The sequence below is a fragment of the Anolis carolinensis genome, chromosome 2, assembly GCF_035594765.1.
Source record: "Anolis carolinensis isolate JA03-04 chromosome 2, rAnoCar3.1.pri, whole genome shotgun sequence".
In the NCBI taxonomy this organism is placed as follows: Eukaryota; Metazoa; Chordata; class Lepidosauria; order Squamata; family Dactyloidae; genus Anolis; species Anolis carolinensis.
Window position 1 is genome coordinate 217,618,825 of NC_085842.1, and position 27,109 is coordinate 217,645,933.

At 42.1% G+C, this 27,109-nt stretch overlaps 1 protein-coding gene across 5 annotated transcripts; it reads right to left on the reverse strand.

Annotated features, from left to right (window-relative positions):
- Positions 1–1,145: 1,145 nt before the first annotated feature.
- Positions 1,146–27,109, reverse strand: znf384 (zinc finger protein 384). 5 transcript variants are annotated; one of them, XM_062971773.1, is made up of 10 exons: positions 26,890–27,109; positions 21,861–21,931; positions 21,526–21,766; positions 19,612–19,942; positions 8,154–8,378; positions 7,424–7,606; positions 6,508–6,586; positions 6,160–6,318; positions 4,837–5,172; positions 1,146–3,913 (listed from the first exon to the last, which is right to left on the reverse strand). In XM_062971773.1, the coding sequence occupies exons 2-10, from the start codon at positions 21,924–21,926 to the stop codon at positions 3,854–3,856; spliced, it is 1,680 nt and encodes a 559-aa protein (XP_062827843.1). In that variant the 5' UTR covers positions 21,927–21,931; positions 26,890–27,109; the 3' UTR covers positions 1,146–3,853. The 5 variants fall into 5 exon arrangements, with proteins under 5 accessions (XP_062827843.1, XP_003226510.2, XP_062827842.1 ...); XM_003226462.3 differs by lacking the exon at positions 26,890–27,109 and adding an exon at positions 26,546–26,880; XM_062971772.1 differs by lacking the exons at positions 7,424–7,606; positions 26,890–27,109 and adding an exon at positions 26,546–26,880.

The window sequence follows — 27,109 nt, forward strand, 5'->3', positions numbered from 1 at the left end:
CAAACCAGTGCTGCCCTGGCGGATTGTGTCAAACCTAAAATAATGGGGGGGGGGGGGGGGGGATCTGCGACATACCCATTGCAGGTGGGAGATGAGAGAGGCCTTTGTGTAATGTCCATAAAGACATTTAGGTTAGCCAGTAGTGGTGTGCATTTGTATGGAATCACTGTTCATTTTGTTTAGTTTGATTCATTTTGTATCAGTTTTGTATTTGTCCGTTTCTGCAAAGGGGCACTTATACAAATAGAATTTTTGTCTTGCTTACGAAAAAAAATTGAAAATTTTCGAACCATTGGCGGCAATGGGAGGGCTTCCGAAGCTCACCCCCCCCCCCCCCAGCTCGGTTTTTGGGCTAGAGGGATGAAAATCGCCATGCATGGAAGGCATTTCAACCCTTTTAGCCCACCAACTTTTAAAACATTTGGGTCTTCCCCAGAGTACCATTGTAATAAATAACATTATCATTATTAACACCCATTGGCACACATCAGCTGTTATGTGGAAGCAGACCTTTCTCAGACTTAGCTTTGGGTCTCAGAATAACTATTGTTATTAATATTAATATTATTATTAACACCCATTGGCACATATCAGCTGTCATGGAGAAGCAACCCTCTCTCAGACTTAGCTTAGGGTCCCAGAGTAACTATTATTAATATTAATATTATTATTAACACCCATTGGTACACATCAGCTGTAATGGGAAAGCAGCCCTCTGTCAGTATCTGCTTATTGTTACACAGTCCAAAATGAAACGAAAGCAAGCACGGTGATCGTGCAGCTTTCTCTTTTGTGTCACCTTTTGTTTTGTCCAAAAATGGCATCTTTTTTTGTGCATCCAAATGTATGATAGTAAACCAATAGATGAATGAAACAGATGAAACAAATACTGCACACATCACTATTAGCCAGATCCAACAGACACTTTCACTCTATGATACAGAAGCTGGCAACTGGTAAGAAATAAAGCATGTTCAATGCTTTTCCAGTGTTCACAAACACAGATGGGCTCCAACGTGTTTCTGGAGCTTCTAATTTTGTTTCAGTCTGCCTTGAATTTCAGTCTGCACTGAAGACAGAGGGTGCTTCTATTTGTAACACTCATCCGGCCATAGGAAAATTTGACCACACACAACGCAGTTCCATGAAGGTTACGAGGGCTTTTGGAATTTATTTTTTTTGTAAAAAAAGTAATGAAATTAAATACAAAAAGTTCTAATGCAATATTGAGGTTGGAAATTTCAAACACCCCTCTCCCTCTGGGAAATGCAACATGAGAGGCTCTTAAAGAGTAGTTGAAAGTTACCCACCCTGAACTGATGTGGTAATTCCAAAAGGTATGAACAAACAGGAAATAGTCTCCTTAACATTCACTGACCCAAATTCCAGCTATTCTTCTCTCCCCCGATGCAGCATCCAGTACGGCACAAACATTGCCTTCAAAACATTTGGCATTTCTTGACTTGGTGTGTTTTTATTGGCTACCTTTTAACATTTTATCTGTGGAGGTGCTTTATACCAAGCATAAAGAAACTTGTCTCCTCTCAAAGCAGTTCCTACTATTCATTTTTGGCCAAACTCTCCTCCTATTTCTATAGCAAAGAGGTAGGGATGGCAACCAGCAAAACCTCAGGTAAGGCAAGGAAGGGCAATAGAGGGGAACTGACAGGAGATTCTTCCCATACAAGGTTTTTTCCCCCCACCCAATAATCAATAGTCTACACTGACTCAACCTGTGAATTGTAGCCTTTTCACTCCAGGTGTTAGCAGGAAGATGTTGTAAACTCCCTCAGGCACCAATGCATGGGACACTGCGAAGCACAAGGCCACAGCTTTCAACCTCAATAGTCCACACCTAATTTAAAAACTCCAACCCTCATTAGATTAAGGGCTACAAGCCTTGCTGTGCTTTAACCTCAATCACGATAGTTGGCTCTTCACAGCCTTAACACTGAGAACAAGCTTAAGATGACGGTTGCTTACATTTCATCCTGGGAATAGAAGCAGCAAGCTCTCCGTTTTAATAAGATCCATAAGGGCTCAAAGCATGCAAGCTGGCTTTCTCACACTCGCTCCCTCTTTTGTGTCCATCGCCAAGTAACAATGCACATTTTTATTACTTCCCAACAGTGCAAGCAGCACAGAAAACAATTTTGCAGAAATCTGACACTACCAGAAAGCCACTTGTGCTTATGAGACAGGCACACCTTTCCACTGCATTCTACAAAGGTTTTCCCTGGGATAATAATAATGGTAACAAGCAGGAAAAGAGCACGGATACATGTTGCACAGGCTTATGCAGTATCCTTCTACAATACCTTCAGAATCTTTAAACAGTTTTTATTTGCGAACAGTCTTAAGCCAGTGAAAGATCTTCGCTCCTGATTCTGGCAAAAGAAACCAAAACCCAAACCGAAACCCCACCAATGATGTTTGCAATGTTCATGAAGAAATATTGCTAATTGTACAGATATAGGAGGAGCTGGAAATACAACCCTTGTGCCATCACATCAAATGAATGTTAGCAAGGACCATTGGTTCTCAACATATGGGTCCCCAGGTGTTTTGGCCTACAACTTCCAGAAAACCAAGCCAGTTTACCAGCTATTAGGATTTTTTAGGAGTTGAAGGCCAAAACATCTGGGGACCCACAGGTTGAGAACCATTGGCATAGACAACTTCACTAATCTATCATGATTGTGGCTAGCCCAAGGAACCTGGTATACTGTTCTCCAGTGCTCAACTCAATCTTTGTGCATAGAAAAAGGGCAGTGTCAACCCCTATAGCTCCAACAATGCTTGCCACAATAACCAGACATGTACAACTGGGACCAAATAAATCCAACCCAGAATTCTGCCAAAGTAGCGTGCACAAATGAAGCACAGGGACACATGCACACAAAGTCATACTCATGCCAGACAGAAACAAGGCACACGCACTCAAGTTCAACATAGTCCCTGCACCTAAACCACGATCTTGAAATGTCAGTTCATCCTTTCATCTCCACTGGGTCTGTGTGTAGTCTGAGGAAGGGAGAATGGAGAAGAGAATAAGGAAATGTTCATCAGCTCTGGTTCATCCCGTGTATGCAGAATGATCAGGACACTTCTGGGTTTCTTCTTCACCACACAGCTGCTGTGTCTACACTCTAGGAAGTGGAGTGTGTTGCATAGAAGGGGGTGTCCACAATGCTCTGACTGGGTTGGTTCTCTCATAGATGGCAAAAGGACATTCTTGCCTTGGGCACAATACCACCAATTGCCAGGACCTTCATTCACATAGAAAAATATCTCAACCCATTTATTTTTATGCACCAGTCTTTTAAAACACCACAGTCCTCCCAACCGCTAACCCACAGTACGGGCATGCCTATCTTTTCCCTAGTGCGATCCTGGTTCCTTTTTCTGTGGCTTCTCATCTGCCCTGGTGACTGAAGTGACAATCAGAACATTGAAATGATGCCATGGGGAGCCACAAGATTCAAGAGAGAAGGGGAAGAATCAACCTGAAAATGAAGAGAGCAAGTGGGAGGGAGAAGGAGGGGACAAATCAAGGAGGGATTTTTTAAAAAAAAAAAGTGCGCAAGGATAATGCATTTTATAAACACAGATAGAAACAGTTACAGCAAGGACAGAGCAGGCTGGATGGGGTTGGGATGTGAATAGATATATCTATCTATCTGTATATATATTTATAGATATTTATATATAAATTCAAGGAGGGGTCTTGAGTCTGTTCTTGGGGTTTCCCCCCTTCTCATTGGTCTCTCCGTGCAGGGGTGGGCTTTGCACCATCGCCTCTTCTCCACTGTCCACCCTCTGGAAGATTCCTCTGATTCTTGCTCTCCAAGTGTCACCACCACAGCCACCTCATTCCAGTCTGCCTTGGCAATAAGGAGAGTGAAGGAAGCATCTGGATGATGGATAGAGAGGAGCAGATCAACAGTTCCCTTTCCCACCGGCCCCTCAAAAAGGTCTCCTGGGGGGGAGGTTGCAGCTTGTGACACTGGGGGTGGGGAAATACAGGGACCACTTCTTCTCCTCCTTTCTGAGGGAGGGAAGCATGTTCATTTTGGCACTCTCACCCTGGCTGCTTTTTTTGGTTCAGGTTTGTATTTCTATGCCTGCAGCAGGCGTCTCATTCTGATGGTGCTTAAGCCACAAAAGGCGTCAGCTGCAACCTTGCCCACCCCCAGTTGCTAATTCCTCTTGTAGTTGGCTGAGAAAAGAGTGCTCCCCCACCCCATCCCCTGCCATCTAGAGTATTTTATTAGACAGTAACACCCCCCCATCATCATGGTACAGCATGACGTGTAATATGTCATGCTTAGGACTGGAGTAATTCATTTTTCCTCCCACACACATGGGAATTAAGGGACAATCAAAGCAAATGTTTTCCACTATACACATCCCCTTACTGGATGCCTTCACTGACCAGGAATCAGTCAAAGCTGAATCCCCTTCTAACTCCTAGCTTCCCAGGAGATGGTAATGGGGGGAGGCTTTCCCCTTATAAGCCAAACATGTTTGCTGAATGGGAAAGACTGCTCTCACAAGAAGGGAGATCTCTTCGTTCCCAGTTTTAAAACGTGATGTTGTGCCATGTTGAGGCACTAATGGTGAAGCCAAGAAGTGGCTACAAGTTGAGATATAACCAACCCCCATTCCCCTCCCTAAAAGGGAAGCTGTAGAAGAGGCCAGAAATGGTTGCATGAGGAGAGGCCATCACACAAGAAATACCCTTGGGCATAGTATGTGCAAGAAGTTTTCCACTTCCCTCTGCCAAGGTCTCTAGGAGCTGGAAAGATGCTCCACTTGGATGGTGCTGGTGCTAACCGTGAGACAGATGTCTTTGTGATGCTCCGAAGTCTTGTATGGGGTAAGGTCAAAGGAACACTGAGGTGGGGGGTTGGAAGGGTTGTCGCCAGATGGACCCCCTGCTCCCCCACCACCCTGCGACTGGAAGTGCTGTTGCTGCTGCTGCTGCTGCTGTTGTTGCTGCTGCTGCTGCTGCTGTTGTTGTTGCTGCTGCTGTGATGCTTGCGTTTGGGCCTGGACTTGAGCCTGGACCTGGGCCTGCACTTGGGCCTGCACTTGGGCTTGGACAACAGCCACCTGCTGCTGTGGGTCTGGGATGTTGTGTTTCCTCATATGTTTCATTAGGTATGTCTCCTGTGGGAGAAGGGAGATTAAAAATCAATTCAGAGGTACAGATGCAGACTGATCACCCAACCAGCTCCTTCAACCACCAAAGAAGCTCTACAGGGATTACAAAAGGAAACTATCATATTTACTCAAGTATAACGTGACATTGATTGTGACGTGCACCTCAGTTTTGAAGGTGTACATTGCGAAGAAAATATTTGTTGTCAAATGTTAATGCACAGCTCCTCTTGCCTGTCAGCCATTCTGCTATTCGCCATGGAACAGCCAACAGGCAAAACCCTCATTCACAAGATCTTCAAAACCAAATGGAAATAAATATACAAATAGAAGAGTGGCATAAGGAAGTATGGAAATTGGCAATAAATGATAAGCTGACATGTAAATTAAAAGTTAAAAGAGGGATATGGAAACAAAGTGATTTTGATGATGTATGGAGACAATTTATTGAAAAAGGATTCAAAAAGAAAGACGGAACATTACCTCCACAAGAGGAAATTAAATGTTGACAGATGATATATAAAATGAGTGGCTCAGGGGGAGGGGAACACAGTGGTGAGGGACAGAAAATATATATAAGCGTAAAAATAACAGATTAAAAAAGTTAATGTATAGTAGATTGTACTGAATATTATATGTCTGATGTAAAACAAACAATGTATAACAAATGCATTGAATTATGATAAAATAAATAAAAATATCTTTAAAAAACCAAGGGAGAGGTTTTGAAGACCTCACGAATGAGGCCAATTGGGAAGCCGTGTCCCTCCGTCAGGCTGAGTATGGTGAATTCATTCTGACAGAGGTTTACATACATTATTCTAATGTGCTATTGAATCTACTGCGAACCTTGCTTTTGGCTATGCAATTTAGTCAAAAATGGTGAGCATTAGATTTGAGTAAATATGGTATCTCCGGGACAAAAATGGCCCAAGAGAGAAGCACCTGCCTGATTATCCAGTGCCTCATGCTCCCCACACCCAGGGTGATTCTTACCGAAGTGTAGGCCCGATTACACATGGAGCAATTGTAGATCTTGGCATGCTTCACCGTGTGGGTAGCTAAATGAACCTCCAATGAGGTGGCATCTGTGTATGCACGGTGGCAATTGTGGCACTTGAATGGTTTATCTTTGTTGTGCTGCCGTCTGTGGGACTACGAAAAGAAGGGGAAGGGGGTCAAAGGAAATGATATCAAGTGATATTATTTCAGTCCCCACCCTCTGATATTATTCATGACTTACAAGTCAGAAACAAACACTTAAATCTTCATGAGTCACAAGCTCTCCAAGGGAGTTTGATGTTCGGAGGGTAGTGTGGAGCACATACGGAACAATCACCTTACCTGCAGGTTGGAGAGCTGGGTGAAAGCTTTCTCGCACCCAGGATGTGCACATTTGTAGGGCCGGTCTCCAGTATGGATCCTACCACAGGAAGGAAAGAGTAAAGGAAAAATTAGGGGATAAAAAAAACAAAATCAGAATCCTTCTCCCAAATGTCCTGACATTGTCCTACAGCTGAGCTAGAAAAACAAAAGCTGCGCCACCCTCCACCAGCTTATTCAATCTGCTTCTTGGGTTAGTTCACATGCCACCTCCTTCCTAGTCCAAGTCAGCTAGTTAAGCTAAGAAGCAAAGCATGCAAGGCTCAAAGGTGAGGACAAAGCAGCTCATAGGCAAAAGGCAAGCTCAGTTACCGCAGTCATTTGTGGCAGTGCCAGGGCAAGGAGAACAAGATTCTTGGTCCAAATTGTCAGGTTTTTCCCCTGCCTTCCACAATGCTAAAGGATGATCCAGGCAGATAGATTTCACCAGATTCCCCTTTTCAAAAAACCAGCACTTACACACACTTCTAGCCAAAATTTGCTCAAGGAACGAACATACTTTTGAAACCCTTGAAACACTAGTGAAAGCTTCCACACACTCTAGAGACAAAGCCTGCCACCCCCTTGATTTCCTCACAGGCTTGCGGGCTGCTAGCCCATGTCTGCCTCTTTCTCTCTCTCTCTCTGTGACCCCCTGGGGGATGGGGAGAAGAAAATAAGTTTTTTCCAGGGTCAGAACATGCCCACCTGTGCCCTGGCACGGTCAGTGTCTCCTCTGCAGCTCCCACTCCATCCTGATGGGCCGTATCTCTCCAGCTGACAGGGCCGGTCCCATCTCCCACCCTCCCCCTGCATGCCAGGCAATGTGTGCTCCCAAAAAGGTGCATGCTGACGGCACGGGGGGCCAGGCTGGGCCCCCAGCCTACTTGGCCCTTACCGTGTGTGCTGCTGGAGGTGGGAGAGCTGGCGGAACGCCTTCTGGCAGTAACGGCACGTGTAGGGTTTGACCCCCGAATGGATGCGGAGGTGCTGGGCCAGGTAGGACGTGTTGGCGAAGCTCTTGGAGCAGTGAGGGCACTTGTGCGGCTTGACAATCGCCGTGTGGAGCTTGGAGTGGATCCTGCCGAAGAGGAGGAGCAGGGGCAGCAGTTGGACATGACCGCCAGCTGGCTAGCAATGACAACATGAGGAATGGCACCATGCTGTCTGGCTACAATGGAGGAAAACCAAGTGGGATTCTTGCCCTGAACTCCACAAGAGGGAGTGGAAGACCAAAGACTTAGCTGCACCAGGAGGCCAGAGAGAGGAGTACATGGCGGTAAACATGTGTGTATGGGAAGCTCAAGGCTAGAGAAGTGAGGGAAGAGCATTCTGGTACTCAGTAAATCTGCTGGTGGTGTGGGAAGGTTGTCAGTTGTGTGCCTACAGGTTTTAGTCTCCCTTGGTGGCTTAATGGCTCTTAACTTATCCTAGATTGTCCTTTGTCAGAGGACGAGACACTATGAGTTGAGGGATTCCTTTACTAACTGTGGGATCTATGGGTGGAATCACTGGCACCAAATGACAGATCTGCCCATAGTAGTCTCTTTCATGGGCACTTGCATCATCTATGATGTTGGCAGCATGCGGCATGAATGCTTTCGTACCACACTTTCCTTGGACCTTACCGTGTGTGCTGTTGTAGATGGGAAAGCTGGCGGAAGGCCTTCTGGCAGTAGCTACAGGTATACGGCTTGGCTCCTGAATGGATACGTATGTGCTGGGCCAGATAGGAGCTGTTGGCGAAGCTCTTGGAGCAGTGAGGGCACTTGTGTGGCTTTGCCTCAGTGTGGGATTTGGAGTGGATCTGCATCTCCGATTTCGAGTAAAATGTCAAGGAACACATCCGGCATCTGAGATCAGAAGGGGGAAGGAAAAAGAAAGACTGAGCAGATGCATCGCACAAGGCTGGCGAGACATAAAATCACAGAGCAGGAAGGGCCTCATGGTTCACCAAGTCCAATGACTTGCTCAGAGCAGGATCTCAATTCCTGTAAGCAGCACAAAAACATTTATGGTTGTTCACCACTCTTTCATTATTTGTGAACCAATAATTCAATTACAACTTGTTGCTTGTAACAGAAATCTGCATCAAATCTCATTTTAACAGTTCACTACATTGCCTTGATAATAAACAAACAAACAAACTTTATGTATACCCCGCCACCATCTCCCAAAGGGACTCGGGGCAGTTCACAAAGTACTCAAGGGTGTAAACACGCAAATACAAAAAGTCCAAAGACAATAACTCAAAAGCAGTAACAACCAACATGAACATCATAAACCGCCCTGACTAAAATCAGTACAAGCAACAGTGGCTGTAGATATAAGATAACTACAATCACTATCAGTCTCATAAAGTGCATGGTGAAATAGTCTCTAGGTCAATGGTTCTTAACCTGGGGTCCCCAGATGTTTTTGGCCTTCAACTTCCAGAAATCCTAACAGCTGATAACTACTGGTTGAAAACCACTGTTCTAGAGTATCAGCTGGGTTCTCAGAGTTGCAAACAATATTTCTAATCCTGTTTCATTTCTAGCACTAGCACTGAGTGCTAGCACCAGCCTGAGTCTCCATTCTAAATATTGTCTTCCTGCGTGGTAAATAGTTTTATAATATACTAGCTGTGCCCGACCACGCATTGCTGTGGCAAAGAATGGTGGTATGGGAAATAAAGTATTGAGGAATTGGTGGTAGTTAAGGTCAAGGGTAAATGTTTTCCCCTGACGTTAAGTCCAGTCATGTCTGATTCTGGGGGTTGGTGCTCATCTCCATTTCTAAGCCGAAGAGCCGGCGTTGTCCGTAGACTCCTCCAAGGTCATGTGGGATGACTGCATGGAGCGGCGTTACCTTCCCGCCGGAGCAGTACCTATTGATGCACTCACATTTACATGTTTTTGAACTTCTGGGTTGCAGAAGCTGGGGCTAACAGTGGGGGCTCTCTCCGCTCCCCCAATTCAGCGCTTTAACATGCTGAGCCAGATTGTATTTATTTTCACGGTTGACCGCAACACAATAATAATAATAATAATAATAATAATAATAATGATAGTAATGATAGTAATAATAATGACTTTGGTAATACATAGTGCTTCACTGCCTTCTCAGCTTCCTTTCTGGAAGAATCCTTTCTTGGGAGGTGTTAGCTGGCCCTGATTGTTTCCTTTGTGGAATTTCCAATTTCCTTGCTTTATTTACTTTCTTTATTTTTTTATTACTGTCCTGGTTTTAGAGATTATGTTGTTCTGCATTATTCTATCCTAGAAATTATTTCATATCAAAGTAGAATCTCACTTATCCAACATTCGCTTATACAATGTTTTGGATTATCCAACGCAGTCTGCCTTTTCATAATCAATGTTTTTGTAGTCAGTGTTTTAAATTCATTGTGATATTTTACTGGTAAATTTGTAAATACAGTACAGTAAAGTCTTACTTATCCAACATAAGTGGGCTGGTAAAATGTTGGATAAGCGAATATGTTGGATAATAAGGAGGCGTTAAGGAAAACCCTATTAAATATCAAATTAGGTTATGATTTTACAAATGAAACACCAAAACATCATGTTAGACAACAAATTTGGCAGAAAAAGTAGTTCAATACGCAGTAATGCTATTTAGTAATTACTGTATTTATTAATTTAGCACCAAAATATCGCGATATATTGAAAACATTGACTACAAAAATGCGTTGGATAATCCAGAACGTTGGATAAGTGAGTGTTGGATAAGTGAGACTCTACTGTAATTACTACATAGCATTACTGCGCGTGGAACTACCTTTTCTGTCAAATTTGTTGTATAATATGATGTTTTGGTGCTTAATTTGTATAATGATTACCTAATTTGATGTTTAATCAGCTTTTCCTGAATCCCTTCTTATTATCCAATATATTTACTTATCCTGCTGGCCTGTTTATGTTGGATAAGTGAGACTCTACTGTATATTTCTAATCTTATATTATCTGCTCAGAACTGGATTATATGAGGCCCCTTCTTCACAGCTGTATAAAATGCACACTGAAGTGGATTATATGGTAGTGTGGAGTCAAGATAATCCAGTGCAAAGCAGATAATATAAGATTATAAATGGGTTATATAGCTGTGTTGAAGGGCCTTGAGTCTACACTGCCATATAATCCAGTGCATATTAGATAATCTGTGGAAGAAGTCTAAGTGAGGCCTAAATCTGCCTGTCCCCTAACTGAAACCTGGCTGTCCCTTGGTTGCTAGGCAACGAAGTGGGCAGAGATTAGCCCTCTAAACTGGCAGCAATTGGATAAAAACAATTATTGCTCTCCCTCTAATTAGGACTTTAATTTTCTTTTCTTTTTGTTGTATCAACCCTGAGGCATGTGTGATGGGTTGTGTTGTCAAATTTCAAGGTTGGGGGGCCTGTAGTTTTGTTGCTTTGTCCGCTGCCCTGATGCCATCACTCTTTTATATATATAGATTCTTAACATACATCTATGATATACTTTTTACATTCTTCCAGGCCATTTAATATAGGGATAGAAAATCCTGGGTCTTTGAAATGTTTTGAATGTCAGCTCTCCAAATCCCCAAAACCATAGCCAAAGTAAAGCACGATAACTTTTTTTATCCAGAACGTTTGAATGACCAGAGATTCTGTATCATAAGTTAAAAATGGGATATGCCAAAATAGTTTTTATTTTACCGTGCCCATAGTATCTATTGCCTGCCTTTTGAATAACCAAAACACTTCGAAACGGATTTAACTGACATTTTAGTTTTCCTGGGCAATTCAATCAAGGCTTCATGTATTTCTGAGTTGGCTAGAGCCTTTTCTTCCCACAAAATTAGCCAAGTGACCCTCAAACAAAAAGCAAGATTTGAGTTTATAGGACTAATGCACACATACCACTCACATCTTCTAGGATGCCTGGCAAAATTAAACAGCTGGTTTTGATTATACAACAATTTTAAAACAGAAACATGGCACTCACATTAAACCCCCCTTTTGCTGGTGGTTTGAACCTAAATATTTCAAAACTGGGCTTGCTATGGTCCCTTCACTAGAAAGAATTCTTGTCATAGTTGAGCAATTTACTTGATTTCCTTTTGAAACCATATAACACACCAACAGCAGCACCAATAAAATAAACTTGCCCTGTAGAATATTTTGCATAGAAGGACAACTCAAAACTGCAGACATAGTTGCTTTGAGAAAGAAGTCTGTTTTCAGTCTGGGATCCCACACACACCTCCTTTGTGTTATGATTATATTAAAAGCAGAATTTCCAATCTCAATTAGTTTCCTTTGCACTTGGAAAGCTTTGAGTAGTTCTCAAATCAACTTTATTTTTTAAACGTGGCCATTCTCACAGAACATTAAGTAGGCAGATTCATGGTGTGAAATCCTAGTGATACAGCATGGTATCCATCTTACAACTGAGAGAACAAAGATCAATAGTGGGAGCCATGAAAAAGGCTTCCTTTATAAAACAGTGGCGTTTCTTAGCAGTTACCTAGAAAAAGCAGCAAGTGTTTAATCCAATAAATATAACAAGAACATACAGCTGCATACTGATGTGGGTGGTTTTATTCTTCAATTTTTGAAAGAAACTGCTTTAGGTTCCTTACACTGACCTATACACTGAACTATGCATAGGTAGCATTGAATCTCTTATTATTTGGTACGATGATGGCTTTAAAATAGTGGTTCTCAACCTGTGGTTACCCAGATGCTTTGGCTTTCAACTCCCAGGAATCCTAACAGCTGGTAAACTGGCTGGGATTTCTGGGAGTTGTAGACCAAAATATTTGGGGACCCACAGGTTGAGAACCACTGTTTTAAAGGCAGATGTAAAACAAAGCACAACACCAAATCTATACAGTGTTACCAACATACTGTACAGGTGTGGAAGATACCGTTATGCATAAAAAAGACATCCCTACAGTGAAAGGATCTCTTGGAGGTTTTTCAGCAGAGGCGGCATGGCCCTCTGTTAAGAGGGCTCTGATTGTGGCCAGGAGGGAGGGAGAGCTTATAGTTCCTTCCTTCCTTCCTATAGAGAGAAAGGAAGGAAGTCAAGGAAGGGAGGGAGGAAGGAAAGAAGCAAGGGATGGAGGCCTGAAGAGGGAGGCAGATGGAAATTTGAATAGGGGCCACATTTGGCCCTCAGGCCGGACTTTAGATATGCCTGCTCTAAGGAGACTAGATCTACATTTATTTCATCATTCCTTCCAGTTGAAAGGTATGCCCTTGGAAAAGGGAACAGTGACCAACTGGCTTCACAAGTGGTGCTATCAACAAAGGACCATACTGTTTCCCCAAAAATAAGACAGTGTCTTATATTAATTTTTGCTCCCAAAGACATGCTAGGTCTTATTTTCAGGGGATGTCTTATTTTTCCATGAAGAAGAATTCACATTTATTGTTGAACAAAAAAAAGAACATTTATTATATACTGTACAGTAGTCGTCATCACAAACCAGCATAACCAGACAAACTGTGAAATTCTATCAAGAATTTCTTGTTACAACCATTATTTCCATGTACAATAATGGTACAATGGTACATACATTTACCGATCCTGCATGTTCTGGTATTCTGTTCGGCAGGCATGCTTCCAAACAAAAACTTTGCTAGGTCTTACTTTTGGGGAGGTCTTATATTTAGCAATCCAGTAAAACCTCTACTAGGTCTTATTTTCTGGGGATGTCTTATTTTCGGGGAAACAGGGTAGTCTGTACTTTAACGAAGGATTTCTGTTGAGAAATAGGTTGTACCTCACAGCAGTTGGGGAACTGTATTTACTATGTGTCTTGTAAATCCAATCAGGAGAGCTTTAAACTGAATTGCATGGGAAGAATGAAGCAGCATTCCAGAGAAGAGCAGGGCAGAAAGTACCATGGACAATAGCCTTGCTGATAGAGCCAACATTGCTCTTGCACTTTTGTAGAGCAACTTAAAGAGCTGAGTATGTTTAGCCAGCAGAAGAGATGGTTGAGACGAGACATGACAGCCATGTATAAATATCTGAAAAAATGTTATAAGGAAGTGGGAGCAGGCTTGTTTTCTACTGCACTGGAGACTAGGACTCGGAGCAATGGGTTCAAATTACAGGAAAGGAGATTCCACCTGAACGTCAGGAAGAACTTTCTGACCATAAGACCTGTTCAATAGTGGAGCTCACTGCCTTGGAGTGTGGTGGAAGCTTCTTCTTTGGAAACTTTTAAACAGAGGCTGGATGGCCATCTGTCAGGGGTATTTTGTGCTTTTTCTGCATGGGAGGGGGTTGGACTAGATGGCCCATGCAGTCAGTCTCTTCCAACTCTGTGATTCTATTATGAGGAGCGTGCCCAACAGTGAACAGAAAAAACAACAAAGAAGTTTTAGATGCCAAGGTAACTAAACAAGACAAACTTGAACTCTTTATAAAGGAAGACAAATATGATTTAATAGGCATCAAATATTAATTTACAGTCAATACTGAAACTTGGTGGGATAAATGAAGTAATGCAGAGGTATAACCTATTCCAAAGAAACATAACTGGATGCCCATCTGTTGGAAATGCTTTGATTGTAGATTAATTCATGCATTGAATGGCCCTGTGGTTTCTTCAGCTCTATAATTCCATGATAGGAAACAAAAAAAGAGGAGTAGCAGCACTATATGTCAAGAATGAATGCCTCTGTGAGGAAATCCATGAAATCCAAGGGGACAGAAATAACAGACACATTATTCTGCGCATCTACTGTAGGTCCCCAAGCCAGACTAGAGTTGAATGTGGGCTTCCTAAAACAAATGACCAAATATTGGAAAAGGAGAGAGAAGCAGCGATGGGAGACTTCAAGCACCCCAATATTTCTTGGAAGTCACACTCTGTAAGTTCCAACATTTATTTTTAACCTTGTAAACAATCTATTGTTCAAACAATGGAGGAGGAAACTAGGGGATCCACTATTTTAGATTTTATTCTTACCAACAGAAATGAATGGATTGATTTTTTTTATATAGAGAGGAAAAGGAAAGTCAAAGTTAGACACATATTTTGAGCTTCAGATAGCTTAGAGAAATATTGGGTATGATTGGAGTCAAAGAATTATTAAAAGGGAAAGAAGTATATGGTGCATGGGAGCTTAAAGGTTGAAGACATAGTTGTAAACACTTCCAATGAGGATGAAAAGTGGAAGCTAATTAAACCAGGATGGATGTACAAAAAACTTTAAAATGAATTGAGATTTTAAAAGGATGTGTACAAGAAATGGAAGAAAGGGGAATCCACCAAAAAGGAATATAAACCAACAGCCCAGTGGTTCTCAACTTCTGGGTCCCCAGATGTTTTGGCCTTCAACTCCCAGAAATCCTAACAGATGGAAAACTGGCAGGGATTTCTAGGAGTTGTAGGCCAAAACACCTGGGGACCCACAGGTTGAGAACCACTGCAATAGCCAATATGCATAGGAGGAAGGTCAGAAAAACTAAAACTGAGAATGCATGCTAAAGCGGTTAAAGTAATAAAAGAAGCAATGTGATTTTTACTATATTCAAAGAAGGTGGAAGGATAAGGAAAATGGCAGGACCACTGGGAACATAAGAGGGGGGTGGTACTGATAAAGTACAGAGAGATGCCTACAGTGTTTATTACAATTTCTGTCTCAGTCGTTGCCCAAAATGAAGACAGTGCTTTTAATAGAATAAATCATGAAATAAGAGAACTGCAGCCTAGAACAGATAAAGACATAGCAATGGAACACTTAAGACACTTGAAATGCATTCAACCCTCTAGGGCCTGATGAATTACATCCAAGAACAGTAAAGAACCTGCAGATGCAATCTCAGAGCCACTGCCAATAATAATTCAGAATTCTTAGAGGTCAGAAGACCCAGCAGATTGGAGGGGGCAAATATTGTCTCTATCTTCAAGAAGGGGGGGGGGCTCAAACAACTTATCAACCCTTATCAGGAAATACACTAGAATAGACTATTAAACTGTCAGTTTGTGCACACCTGGAAAGGAAGGCTGTGATTACAAGTTAGATCCTGCATTTCTCAAATGTCATTCCATGCTAATCTTATCTCTGTTTTGATAGATCAGGGAAGTGTTGTGGATGTAGTATATCTTGAGTTCAAGTAAGGTTTTTGATAAGATCCTCCACGACATTCTTGCAGACAACTTGTTAAACTGTGGGCCAGACACTGCTATAGTTAGGAGAATCTATAAATCTTTGATAGACCAGCCCCAGAGACTGCTCACTTATGTCTGCATAAGTGGAGTGCCTCAGGGATCCGTCCTTGGCACAGTGCTGTTTAATACTTTTTGAATGGTTTAAAACTGCGGGACAGAATGATACTTATTCAAAGATCTTGATGGGGGTGCTAAGGCTTACTATTCCAGAGCATAAGAAAAGGATTTACCTTTTTTGACAGATTGGAGAACTGGGCCAAAATTAACAAAATGAATTTCAACAGAGATAAATGTAATAATAATAATAATAATAATAATAATAATAATAATAATAAAAAAATTTTATTTATACCCTGCCATCATCTCCCAGAGGGACTCAGAGCAGCTTACAAGGGACTCAAATAAATAGCTTTGGACAATATTTAGGAGGAAGCTATTACCACCTGCATATTTCAGAGAAACAGCTAGAGGTGTGCACATACTAAATACTGAACTGTGAACTTTCTGCTTCAGAACTCATGTTCTTACTCACTATACTACCTCAACCCCACATCTGAAACTTATTCAGGAATTTGCACCTCTTTCATTAAGCACTGAACTCTTCAGTACTAATTAATTATGTTAATATATCCCAAAAAGTACTTCTTAAAAAACCTTACTAGGAATATTAAACCACTCTGAGCTGATCCTTTCAAAGTAAGAGGAACTAACAAGCCAGCCACTGATACAACATATTTGCCCAATTGAAAACTTCTACCATTAGCTTCAAGGGTTATATCACATTTCAAAAATTTGAAAATCAAATCTAGTCTTTGCTGTGTTCAGATCATGTGCATATGATGAAGAAAAGGGTGCTTTCCCTACTTTCTTCCATCATCAATATGTATATTGACTTAAAAAAACTAAAGCACTGTCACTCAAACTAGTGATGGGTCTTAAACAACGTCTTTCCAACTTGGTTGTATCTCATACATTCAAATGCTCAACATAATATCCACTAAGAAACAATAGGGATACAGGGGCAACATTCTATCTAGGTTTGTGAGGGATCTATCACAAGAAGGGAATGGCAGCCTAGAGACTAAGAAGAAAGGTGAATGGGCGATACTGTAATATCAATAGCCAAAAATAAAGGTTCTAAATGTTGACCACTCAATAGTACTTATTTGTTAAATGGGGAGGAACCAAGGCAGCAACTGGCCAATGCTATTCCTTTTGTTGACTAGTGATCCAAACAGGTGGAGTAGCAAGGGGATATCAAACCAATGGAATCACCCTCACTCGCTTACACACTGTTAAATAATATGTAGTGGCAATGTACATGTTAGCACTACAATCCTTTACTCAGTTGCTCCTCAAAGGCAGGCAGAATATGCAATTCACTAAAAAGTGAAAAGAGGATTCAGGGTAGGCCTTGTACAACACCAGCGCTTAATTCATCAATTAGCAACTGATATAAGCCTTTGTTGATGCAGCTGTTTCTATGATAGTTATGTATGCACAGAACTACCCTTCAAAAATGGACCCCTGATAGAACTTGTTTTAGATGTTTACAATGGGCATATTTCAATACAAGGAAAATGCCTGCATTCACTTAATAATTTCCTATGCAGTTTTTAAGTTATTATACCCCACGACCAAAAAAAGACAAACAGTAATTTTCACCTAGAAACCTTTTCCAACAAAAGCCCATAATAATAAAAAATATAGGAAGGAAAGCAAATCAGTACAGCAGCTGTTCGTACAAATATGATCACAAACTCCATTTAAAGGAGACTTTCACAAAGCTTAATGTCAGGAACACAAGCCCTGCTTTGATTCAACTTACAAAGAGAAAAGAACACATTCAAACCAACAGACTAAGAAACTCAGATCATAATCACAAGTGCAAGATCACTAAATCAATGCAAAATGAACTAGCGTGTACCATAAAGATACAGGATTCATGCAAACTAGTTCATTTTAGAGGGAAACTTGCATGAGAGGTTTAACAGGAAAAGAACCCTGAAGTCCGCCATAAAATCTCCACTTGCAAACATGACCTGTTAAGCCACATCATCATATGTTATAAAGCTCTGCAAAACAAGCCCTGTCATTTGGAAGAGATGATCCTAAGAAGAATTACAGTATCTTCATTCTAATTACACAATACAGACAGTCCTCAAGTTACGAACAAGATAGGTTCTGTAGGTTTGTTCTTAAATTGAATTTGTAAATCAGAACGGGTACATTTTTAAAGTGTAACTCCAGTCAAATATATATATAAGGTAAAGGTTTCCCCTGACGTTAAGTCCAGTCATGTCCGACTCTGGGGGTTGGTGCTCATCTCCATTTCTAAGCCGAAGAGCCGGCATTGTCCGTAGACACCTCCAAGGTCACGTGGCCGGCATGACTGCATGGAGCGCCGTTACCTTCCCACTGGAGCGGTACCTATTGATCTACTCACATTTGAATGTTTTCGAACTGCTAGGTTGCCTGGAGCTAACAGCAGGCGCTCAAGCCGCTCCCGGGATTTGAACCTGGGACCTTTCGGTCTGCAAGTTCAGCAGCTCAGCACTTTAACGCACTTCGCCACTGGGGCTCCATATATATTATATTATATTATATTATATTATATTATATTATATATATATATATAAAGTTTTGGATAGCATAGGAAAGGGTGAATACCCCTGTGGTGTTTGTTTTGCTGTCTGTGCCCCTGTTCAAAATATTTCACCTCACTTTCTGTCCCTGTGAGAATGAATTTTGAAAAAAATTGGCTTTTTGTGGAAACAAGGATTGGTAGAAAAGCTTCAGTGGAAAAACCTTTTCCCATGATAAAAACTCTTTCAGGAGTGATTTTCCCTTCCTAGGAGTAAATTTCACTTTCTGTTGTCTCACCCCCGTTCTTAATTATGAGTCGTTTGTAATTCAAATGTTTGTAACTCGGGGATTACCTATATACTGAAAGTGAACAGCAAATGTTTTAATTTCATCTCAGGCCAGGTAAGGCCTTTGCTTTCCTACAGTTCAGTGCACACAAACTGTGCACAAAAATTATTAAAATCTCATGTATAAAATTACATTCAGGTTATATGTATAAGGTACATCAGAAAAATTAACAAATTTTGGATTTAGACTTGAATCTCACTTTCAAGCTATGTCATTATGTACACACATGTATTCTGAAATCTAAAATCCAAAACACTTCTGGCCCCAAGCATTTCAGATAAGGGATACTTAACCCAAATTTGCACCTGGCTTCCAGCAAACAGATAAATACTTTCCCACAAGAGATTAAAGCAATTTTCACTAGTGTCACAAGAGTCTCAACAACAACAAAATACAACAACATTCCCCATTCCCACATTTTTTCTTTCTCACTTTTTTCTCAATACAGACTTTTCAGCTCTCTCCTTTTTTCTCTTTTTTTTCTTCACTTTCTGTTACCAAACATTGTTCTCACTCTTTCGTTGTATTCAATTATTTTATATATCAATAAAAAATTTATTAAAAACAAAACAAAACACTACAACATTCAACAAATCATGGGAACAGAATATAAGTAACTTGTTAATAGACCTCTCTAATATTAAGAAATCATTGTTATGGAACCAGCTCTTATTGCTTTAGAAATGTCAGTGCTGCCAAGAGATATGACTGCACCCCATAGTTTGGACATTAGAATGAGCTGCCCAATAAGCTTTTTCCAGCGCACAGTGTAATCTCATTGAAAATCACATTCCAGTTGCAAATGTTTATACTCCTCCTTCTAAAATTAACAATAGTATGCAAGACCCAAGCCAAGAGTTTACATCTTTCACCTACTTCTACTGTCTACTGAGAACAGGTCTAATGAACCAGAATAATAGTGACCACAATGGTTCCCATAAAATAGAAAGGAAATTCTTAGCTGTGTTTACAAAATTTCAAGTCCTGTATCCTCACCTGTATGTCTTGCCATCCTTGTGCTGGTCTTCATCATCATCATTTGGCAACACAAAGGGATCGCTTATCTCTGGCAGGCCAGATTCCTGTAGCCGCTTCTTTTTCCGACCTCGAGGAGCTTTGGGAGGGATACCTCCAATACCAGTCACTATCCCACCTTCCGAAAGGGCAATAGTTCCCTTCTTGGAAAGGTCGGGTACTACTTGAAGAGCTGCCTGGGAACCAGGGGGAAGCGCTGAGACGATCATGGGTGCTGAGATGGGAAAGGTTTGGACAGAAGAGGCTGTGGTCATCAGAGACCCAGAGGGAGAAGTGATCACAAGACCAGGCCCTGTTGTGTGAAAGAAGGAAAGATCAGTTACCAATCCCAGAAAGAATATTGATCATATTTTAAATGTTCAAATATTGTATGTATGCATCTATTTATATTTAATGTATACTCCACCTTTTTCCCAGGATAAAGCACATCTAACCTGACATACCCCAGCCACCTTTGGTTTCTGAACCTGATTCAGAAATTAACTTTGACCAAGATGAAGCTTATTCTGACCCTTTGCCTAGTCTGCAGAGCTCCTTTCAGTTACGGCTGCTGGCTGTTGATATTTCAGATGCTTCCTTAATTGGGAGAGATACTGGAGATGTTACTCCCGTGGCTGAACCAGATGTCCAGAGTTCCCCAGAGAACGTGCCCTTCAACCGAAGGGAGTTTCTGCATCGCCAGAGATCAGAAAAACAAGGGCTTCGAAGGAGTAATCGCTTGGCATCGCAAGGGGATTGTGGATAAGAAGATTCTCTTGGGAACCTTTGGGGAGTTTGGTTTCCCTTCGTTGGGATCTGATCTTTGTTCCATAAAAGTGTCTTGCACTGCAAACAAGCAAATACCTAAGAACAGTTCACCGACTCTAGCTCCTGGTGTTTACCCAGCCAAGTTTCCTGTTCCTGGCGGCTAAGCCGAGCCGTGACTCCCGAGTAGAACCGGAGTAAACCCTTTCTTGCCTTGTTCCTGAATTAAGTTTGATCTTTGCTTCGTCTCGTTCCTGCCTTGATATCCATGACCTCCTAGTGACTTTGGACCTTGTTATTCAGCCTTGTTTCCTTGTTCCCCGCTCAAACTTTCCAACAGTTTGAGCGTGTTTCGGTTTTTGGACTTTGGACAATTATATTGGACATTTCTCTTCATCTTTTGGGACTTATTCATACCTTTTCACAAAGGACTATTTCCCACTCATCCTTTCCACTTATGTATTCCTGAATTTATATTTGCTTTAATAAAGACATTATATGATTATTGGTCTCTGTCTAGTTTGCAGTGGTCATGCTGCCTGGGGGTGCAACACTGACCTTTAAATGATATAATTACTAGGATCCAAAAGCCCCAGGTTCCAATCCCAGCCATAAACCCCACCAGATGATCTTGGGCCAACCACTCAGCCTAACTACTTTACAAAGTTATTCTGATGATAACAACAACAATAAGAAGAGTGGGATGGAGAAGAACCATGAATACAGATTTTTACCCACAGGGTATCCAAGAAGGGGAAAGTGTTGAAAGCTGCTGCCTGAAGCCACACTTAGTCACTAGTTAGTGAGAAAAATGCTCAGGGTTTGCCTAACCTTTCCCAAGGATTGAAAATGAAGGAAGTTGGTGACCAAGTTTCAAGTCTGATAAAAAGCAGGTCCTTGTACACATTCCACTCTAAACCTCTTGGAGAAATAAAACATTTCTGCTTAGACAGTAAGTGGGTAAGCAGAAATGTTGTAGTGTGAACTGTATTCCTGCTGCATATTTAGCTTAAATGCTTCTCTCTCTCTCTCTAGCATCATAGACATGAGTTACCTATGATTCTTCACCAAAGACAGGCCAATCCCTCCCCATCCACAGCACCAACCATATCAGCTTCCAAATCTTCTCACCAGTTGTCATGAGTCCAGCAGATTGCACAGGCACCACAGTGATGTTCTGTGTCACAGAAGCTTGGCTATGTGGGGTAAGCTGTTCTGGCTTGGTGTCAGAATCCATGGAAATGTTGGTAGGAAGGGCCACAGAAGTTGGTACAGTCAGTAAGGTTGGATAGTGGGGAGGTGCGAGGCCACAGCCTTTTTCTGAAGGCAATAGCTGCTCCTTCATCTTATTAATGAACATATTGTTGTCAATCTAGAGTGAGAAGAGAGGAGTAGAAGAATGAGGTTTTGGAAGAGCTATGGCACAAACTTTGCACAAAACATGTTAAAAACCAGACATCTCTTACCTGCCCGGAGACAGTGGGTACTCCTGGCCAGAAGTATGGGGAGGAATTGAAGTGGGATTCTTCCATTCTAGCTAAGAGGTAAAGAGTGACAAGGCTTGATGTCAAATTGCATAGCTGTGATACTGAAGCACTGCATCTTCCCTTTTTCAACAGTTGTAATTCTAGATCCCACCCACCTATCTAAAAAGTTTCTGATGCTACAAAGCTTCAAAAGCCCAAATTATCACCCAGATTCTGAAGTTATCTTCAAGGGGAAGATGGGCTCTGCACTGCATCATGATCTTCACAGGAACACAAAAGTTTTGTGCAAATCAAGCATGGCACAGATCTCTATGTTGTTCCCTGTCTCCTTGAAACATGGCAAGCAAAAATAAATATTGGTGCTTCCAGACAGCGCCAAAATCCACATTTCAAATTGAAGACAAAAAATCCTGGGACCTAACAGCATGTCCACACACAGACCTGTCAGTCCCGGGATATAGTCCCCCACTGTCCTCACAGCGTTCTTTTGAAGCGGATCAAGATAGAAGGCAGATGGGGGACATTCAGCAGAATTTTTTTAAATTTATAAAATCACTCAATTATGCGTTGGACCATATATGCGCATATGTGAATATCTTGATATAATGTGTATTTCAATATGTATTTTACAGAGGTACGTTTTGGTGAGTAGCTTTTATAGAAGTACATTTTAATATGTGTATTTATTGTTGGTTTTTTTGCAGCGTTTATGTTCTTGAATTGTTCTGTAACCCGCCATGAGGAGAGGTGGGTAAGAAATAAAATTATTGTAACTACAGTACAGTCTCACTTATCCAACCTTCACTTATCCAGCGTTCTGTATTATCCAATGCAGTCTGCTTTTTAGTAGTCAATGTTTTTGTAGTCAATGTTTTCAATACATTGCACTGTTTTGGTGCTAAATTCAGTAATTATTACGTAACGTTATGATGTACTGAACCGCTTTTTCTATCAATTTTGTTCTTAATTTGTAAAATCATAATGTAATTTGATGTTTAATAGGCTTTTTCTTAAGCCCTCCTTATTATCCAACATTTTTGCTTATCCAATGTTCTGCCGGTCCATTTATGTTGGATAAGTAAGACTCTACTGTATTATAAACACAAGCAGATTTGCATGTGCACATGAGGTCTAGCATGTAACAGTGAATTGTTTTAATAAAAAAAATTCTGCCAGATCTTTATTTTTTCCCTAATTGATCATTCAAGCTCTGTTTAATATTATAAAGTTTAAAATAAAGTGTTTCAGAGAGTTCTAATTGTGTTTCACTTGTGCTTCCCTTGAACCACCTGTGTGTCCGTTTGAAGCCTGATCAGTGGATCAGCTGTTTCAGGCTTTTAAAAAGCACACGTGTGCTAGAGAAGTCCACACAGGGAGAAGGGAAGGAAAGCACGTGTTTTGCATGACTCCAGGGATATACAGTGATGCAAAGGCTGGACTCGGGATTTAAGCACACTTTTTAAACATGTGTTTGTTGTCTGTTACTATGAATCAGCGCGGATTTACAGCTAGCATCATTTAGCCCCCCCCTCCCCCAAATCCAGTTACTTCTGCATATTAGGGCCTTTGTAGAAGGGCCCTGCAATGAATTTAATCAAAACAAATAGTTCCACTTTCACTGGTGCCAAACTTTTGTGATGACAGGTTTGAAGGAAAAAAACCCCTCTAACAAAACAGAGAGCCAGTGAAGAACCCTGAATTCTGAAGCTGATTAATGATTATTTCACACTGAAAGTCTAAAAAGAGCTAGTTTTACTTGGTTCAATTCACTGGGATGCAATGAGTTAGGGCCAAACATGATTTAAACAGTCAGCTGATCCTGTTCAAGCTAGATTATACATAGGCTTGGCGTCCTCGCTGCTTAACAAAACATTAAAGTCCTTTCTCGTCTCCACATATGGCAAAAGACTACCCCAGTATTGGGCCTATCCTTCCCAACTCCAATGCTCCCAAGAAACTAAAAATCCTATATATTCTTGAAAAAAAAACCTGCTAGTGAATATATTTGGGACCAGAGAACTTTGGTCCAAATATCTTACAGCAGGATCAAAATAAACTTGCTTCAAAAAGTATTCACTGGTAGTTTATTTAATTTAGGGTTTTGAAGGTTTTGTAATTCAGCTCATCATGAAGACAAAGATTTGATTCACTTGAGCATTATTTGAGAATATCAAACAACAAAAGACCGGGGTAATCAGGAGACACCGAGTTTCAGAATCCTTCTGATAAAGTCCCTTACCATAATCCTCTAAGAGCACTTAGCAGACAAGGGACAAATGGATCAGTCCTTTTAATTAGTACTAAAGAAAGGGAAGAGAGTAGGAATAATTTTTGAGATGTAGTGATGTAAACAGTAGAGTGCTACAATGGAGCCAATCATTCCTGCAAGCAGTGCTTTTCAACCACATTTATGACCTGACGTTAACAGCATGACTAATGACACCAAATTAGTTAGGGTGACTGGAAATGGATGGTAAACAGAGGCCTAAACATAGGTGAAAAGGACATTAAAATAGCGAATATACCTCAATATAATCAACTGCCAAGCTGCACATTGTGGCCTGAGCTGGGAGAGACTACCCAAGAAAAGCTTGATGAAAATGCTAAGGTAGTGTGTGACAGTTATAAAAATGACAATGGGCAGCATAATTATAAAATGGACAAGGCTGTCAATATCATACTACCTTTATATAAATCTGAAATACAAGCAAATTTGGAATACTGTATATTGTTCTGGTCGCCATACTAAAAAGAATATTGCAAAACTGAAAAGTGAAAAATACAGCTGTCAAATTGTTCAGCCTATTAAAAATGTAAAAGCAGACATGACAGATATAAATAAAACTACACATGGTGTATAGAAAGTTAATATGGACATTCATCCCCTCCCTCAGAACCTATGGTCATCTACTGAACCTGAATAGCAGTGACATTAAAGTCAGATAAAAGGAAGCATTTCAAACAGGAATTTGCTATCACATGATGCAGCAATAGCTACCAACTTGAAAAGATTTGATTCCTGGAGGATAAAGCTATCACTCGCTACTGATTACGATTGCCAGATAGACACTATGCTTTTTGGTACTGGATGCTGGGGAACATGAGTGGGAAGCTACTGTTGCCTTCATCTCCTGCTTGTGGGCTTTCCAGGGATGGTTGCATTACTGTGGGGACAGAATGCTGCACTAAATCAAACATTCAGGTACAATTTGGCTCTTCTTGGACTCTTCAATGCATCATGTTCCTGGACTCTTACATCCATGATATTCTGAGAGTTGTAGGCCAAAACACCTGGGGACCTACAGGTTGAAAACCACCGATAAATTTAATGCTTACATGTCATTTTAGCTGATTTGAATCAGTCACTAACTTTGTGATCCACTAACAGTTTTTAAGCCAAGACTTCTTGAAAAATCTAAGAGACAATGGCAACCTTTTTCTTTCATAGGAAGACTCCAGCACAAATGCTGTAATGATGCAGATCAAAACATACAAAACTGTACTAGCTGTTCAGCTGGGGGAAATGGGTAATTTTAAGTCTTACACTTAAGCTTGAATGCAACACAAGGCTTCCTCTTTTTCAGGAATATATTCCATAAATCCTCACCAATTTTGACAGTTGGAATAAAAGTGCAAAACAAGCATCCAACAGCAGTGGACGTATGGGTACTACTCCTAGAAAACTATCTCCATTGTACCAGCTGCTTGTTCCAGGAAAGACCACAAGCAGCAGGGCAAGAGAGGAGCTCTTAGGAGTGCTTTGTTTGTATGTTCCTGCCTGGCAGAAATGGGGGTTAGACTCGATGGTCATCGGGAGTGCCTTCAAGTCTAGTGTCCTATGATTCTGAGGCTGGATGGCTATCTCTTGAGCATGCTTTGACTGACTATTGCCACCTGGCAGAATGGGGATGGATTGGATAGCACTTGCAAGTCACCTTCTAACTCTAGGGTCTAATAATTCAGAGGCTGGATGTCCATCTCTTGAGTGGGCATTGTATGACTATTGCTGTATGGCAGAATGGAGTTAGACTGCATGGCTATTGGGAGTCCCTTCAACTGTAGGGTCTTATGATGCAGAGCCTGAATGACTATCTCTTGGAAGGGCTTTGACTGATGATTGCCGCTTGGCACAAATGGAGTTAAGACTGGACCGCAATTGGCAGTCCCTTCAACTCTAGGGTTCTATGATGCAGAGGCTGGATGGCCATCTCTCGGGAGGGCTTTAACTGACTATTGCCGCTTGGCACAAATGGAGTTCGACTGGACGGCAATTGGCAGTCCCTTCAACTCTAGGGTCTTATGATGCAGAGGCTGCATGGCCATCTCCTGGGAGGGCTTTAACTGACTATTGCTGTATGGCAGAATGGGGTTAGACTGCATGGCCACTGGGAGTCCCTTCAATTCTAGGGTCCTACGGCAACTGGCAGTCCCTTCAACTTCTAGGGTCCTATGATGCAGAGGTTGGATGGCCATCTCTCGGGAGGGCTTTGACTGATTATGACTGCAGGGCAGAAATGGGGTTAGACTGGATGGCCATTGGGAGTCCCTTCAAACTCTACGGTCCTAAGATTCAGAGGCTGGATGGTCATCTGTCAGGAGAGCTTTGACTGATTATTGCCGCCCTCCTTCCCTCTCTCCCTCCCTCGCTCCCTGCCCGCACTGACCCCTCCCGCGGCCCCTGGCTCTCCTTCCGGCCCGGGCCGAGGCCGGGAAGAGCGGCCGCGCCGACGTGGAGTCCAGATGAGACGGGGCCGCCCCGGAAGCCCCTCCTCCGCCGCCTGCTCCTCCTCCGCCCGCCGCTACCGCCACCGCCGCTCCCCCGGACAGCCAGGCGGACAGCAAGCAGCCCTTCTCTTCCGCTTCCGGGTGACCTAACCCCGGAAGCGCTCCTTGCCGAGGGAAGCCGCTCATGGTCTCCCGCCCGCTGCCCATGACCCGGCCCCGGCCCCGCCCGGCCCCCCGGCTCTGGCCCGAGTGGCGGCAACCGCAGCCTCCTCCTCCTCCTCACCGGAAAAGGGAGCAGGATTTCGCTTCCGAGGTCGAGAGGCGGAGTCGGCGCCAACGTTTCCGGTGAGCGCGGGGTTGCCTTCCGTCGGCGGCCAGAAAGGAGTCTTCAAGGTGCAGAGCGCGCGGCCGGAAGAGAAGGAAGGAGCGGGGCTCGCGCAGAGCCTGGGCTCTGGTTGCCGTTAGCGGGCCCCGCGTGGCCGGAAGTAGGCCCAAACTCTGGC

Coding starts and splice junctions, on each gene's coding strand:
- znf384 (XM_003226462.3), bottom strand. CDS start 26,813: ATGGGCAGCGGGCGGGAGACCATGAGCGGCTTCCCTCGGCAAGGAGCG. Junction 6,587..7,423: donor CACCTCCAGCAGCACACACG/GTAAGGGCCAAG, acceptor TTCCTGTGGTAG/GATCCATACTGGAGACCGGC. Junction 6,319..6,507: donor CCCAGCTCTCCAACCTGCAG/GTAAGGTGATTG, acceptor TTCTTTTCGTAG/TCCCACAGACGGCAGCACAA.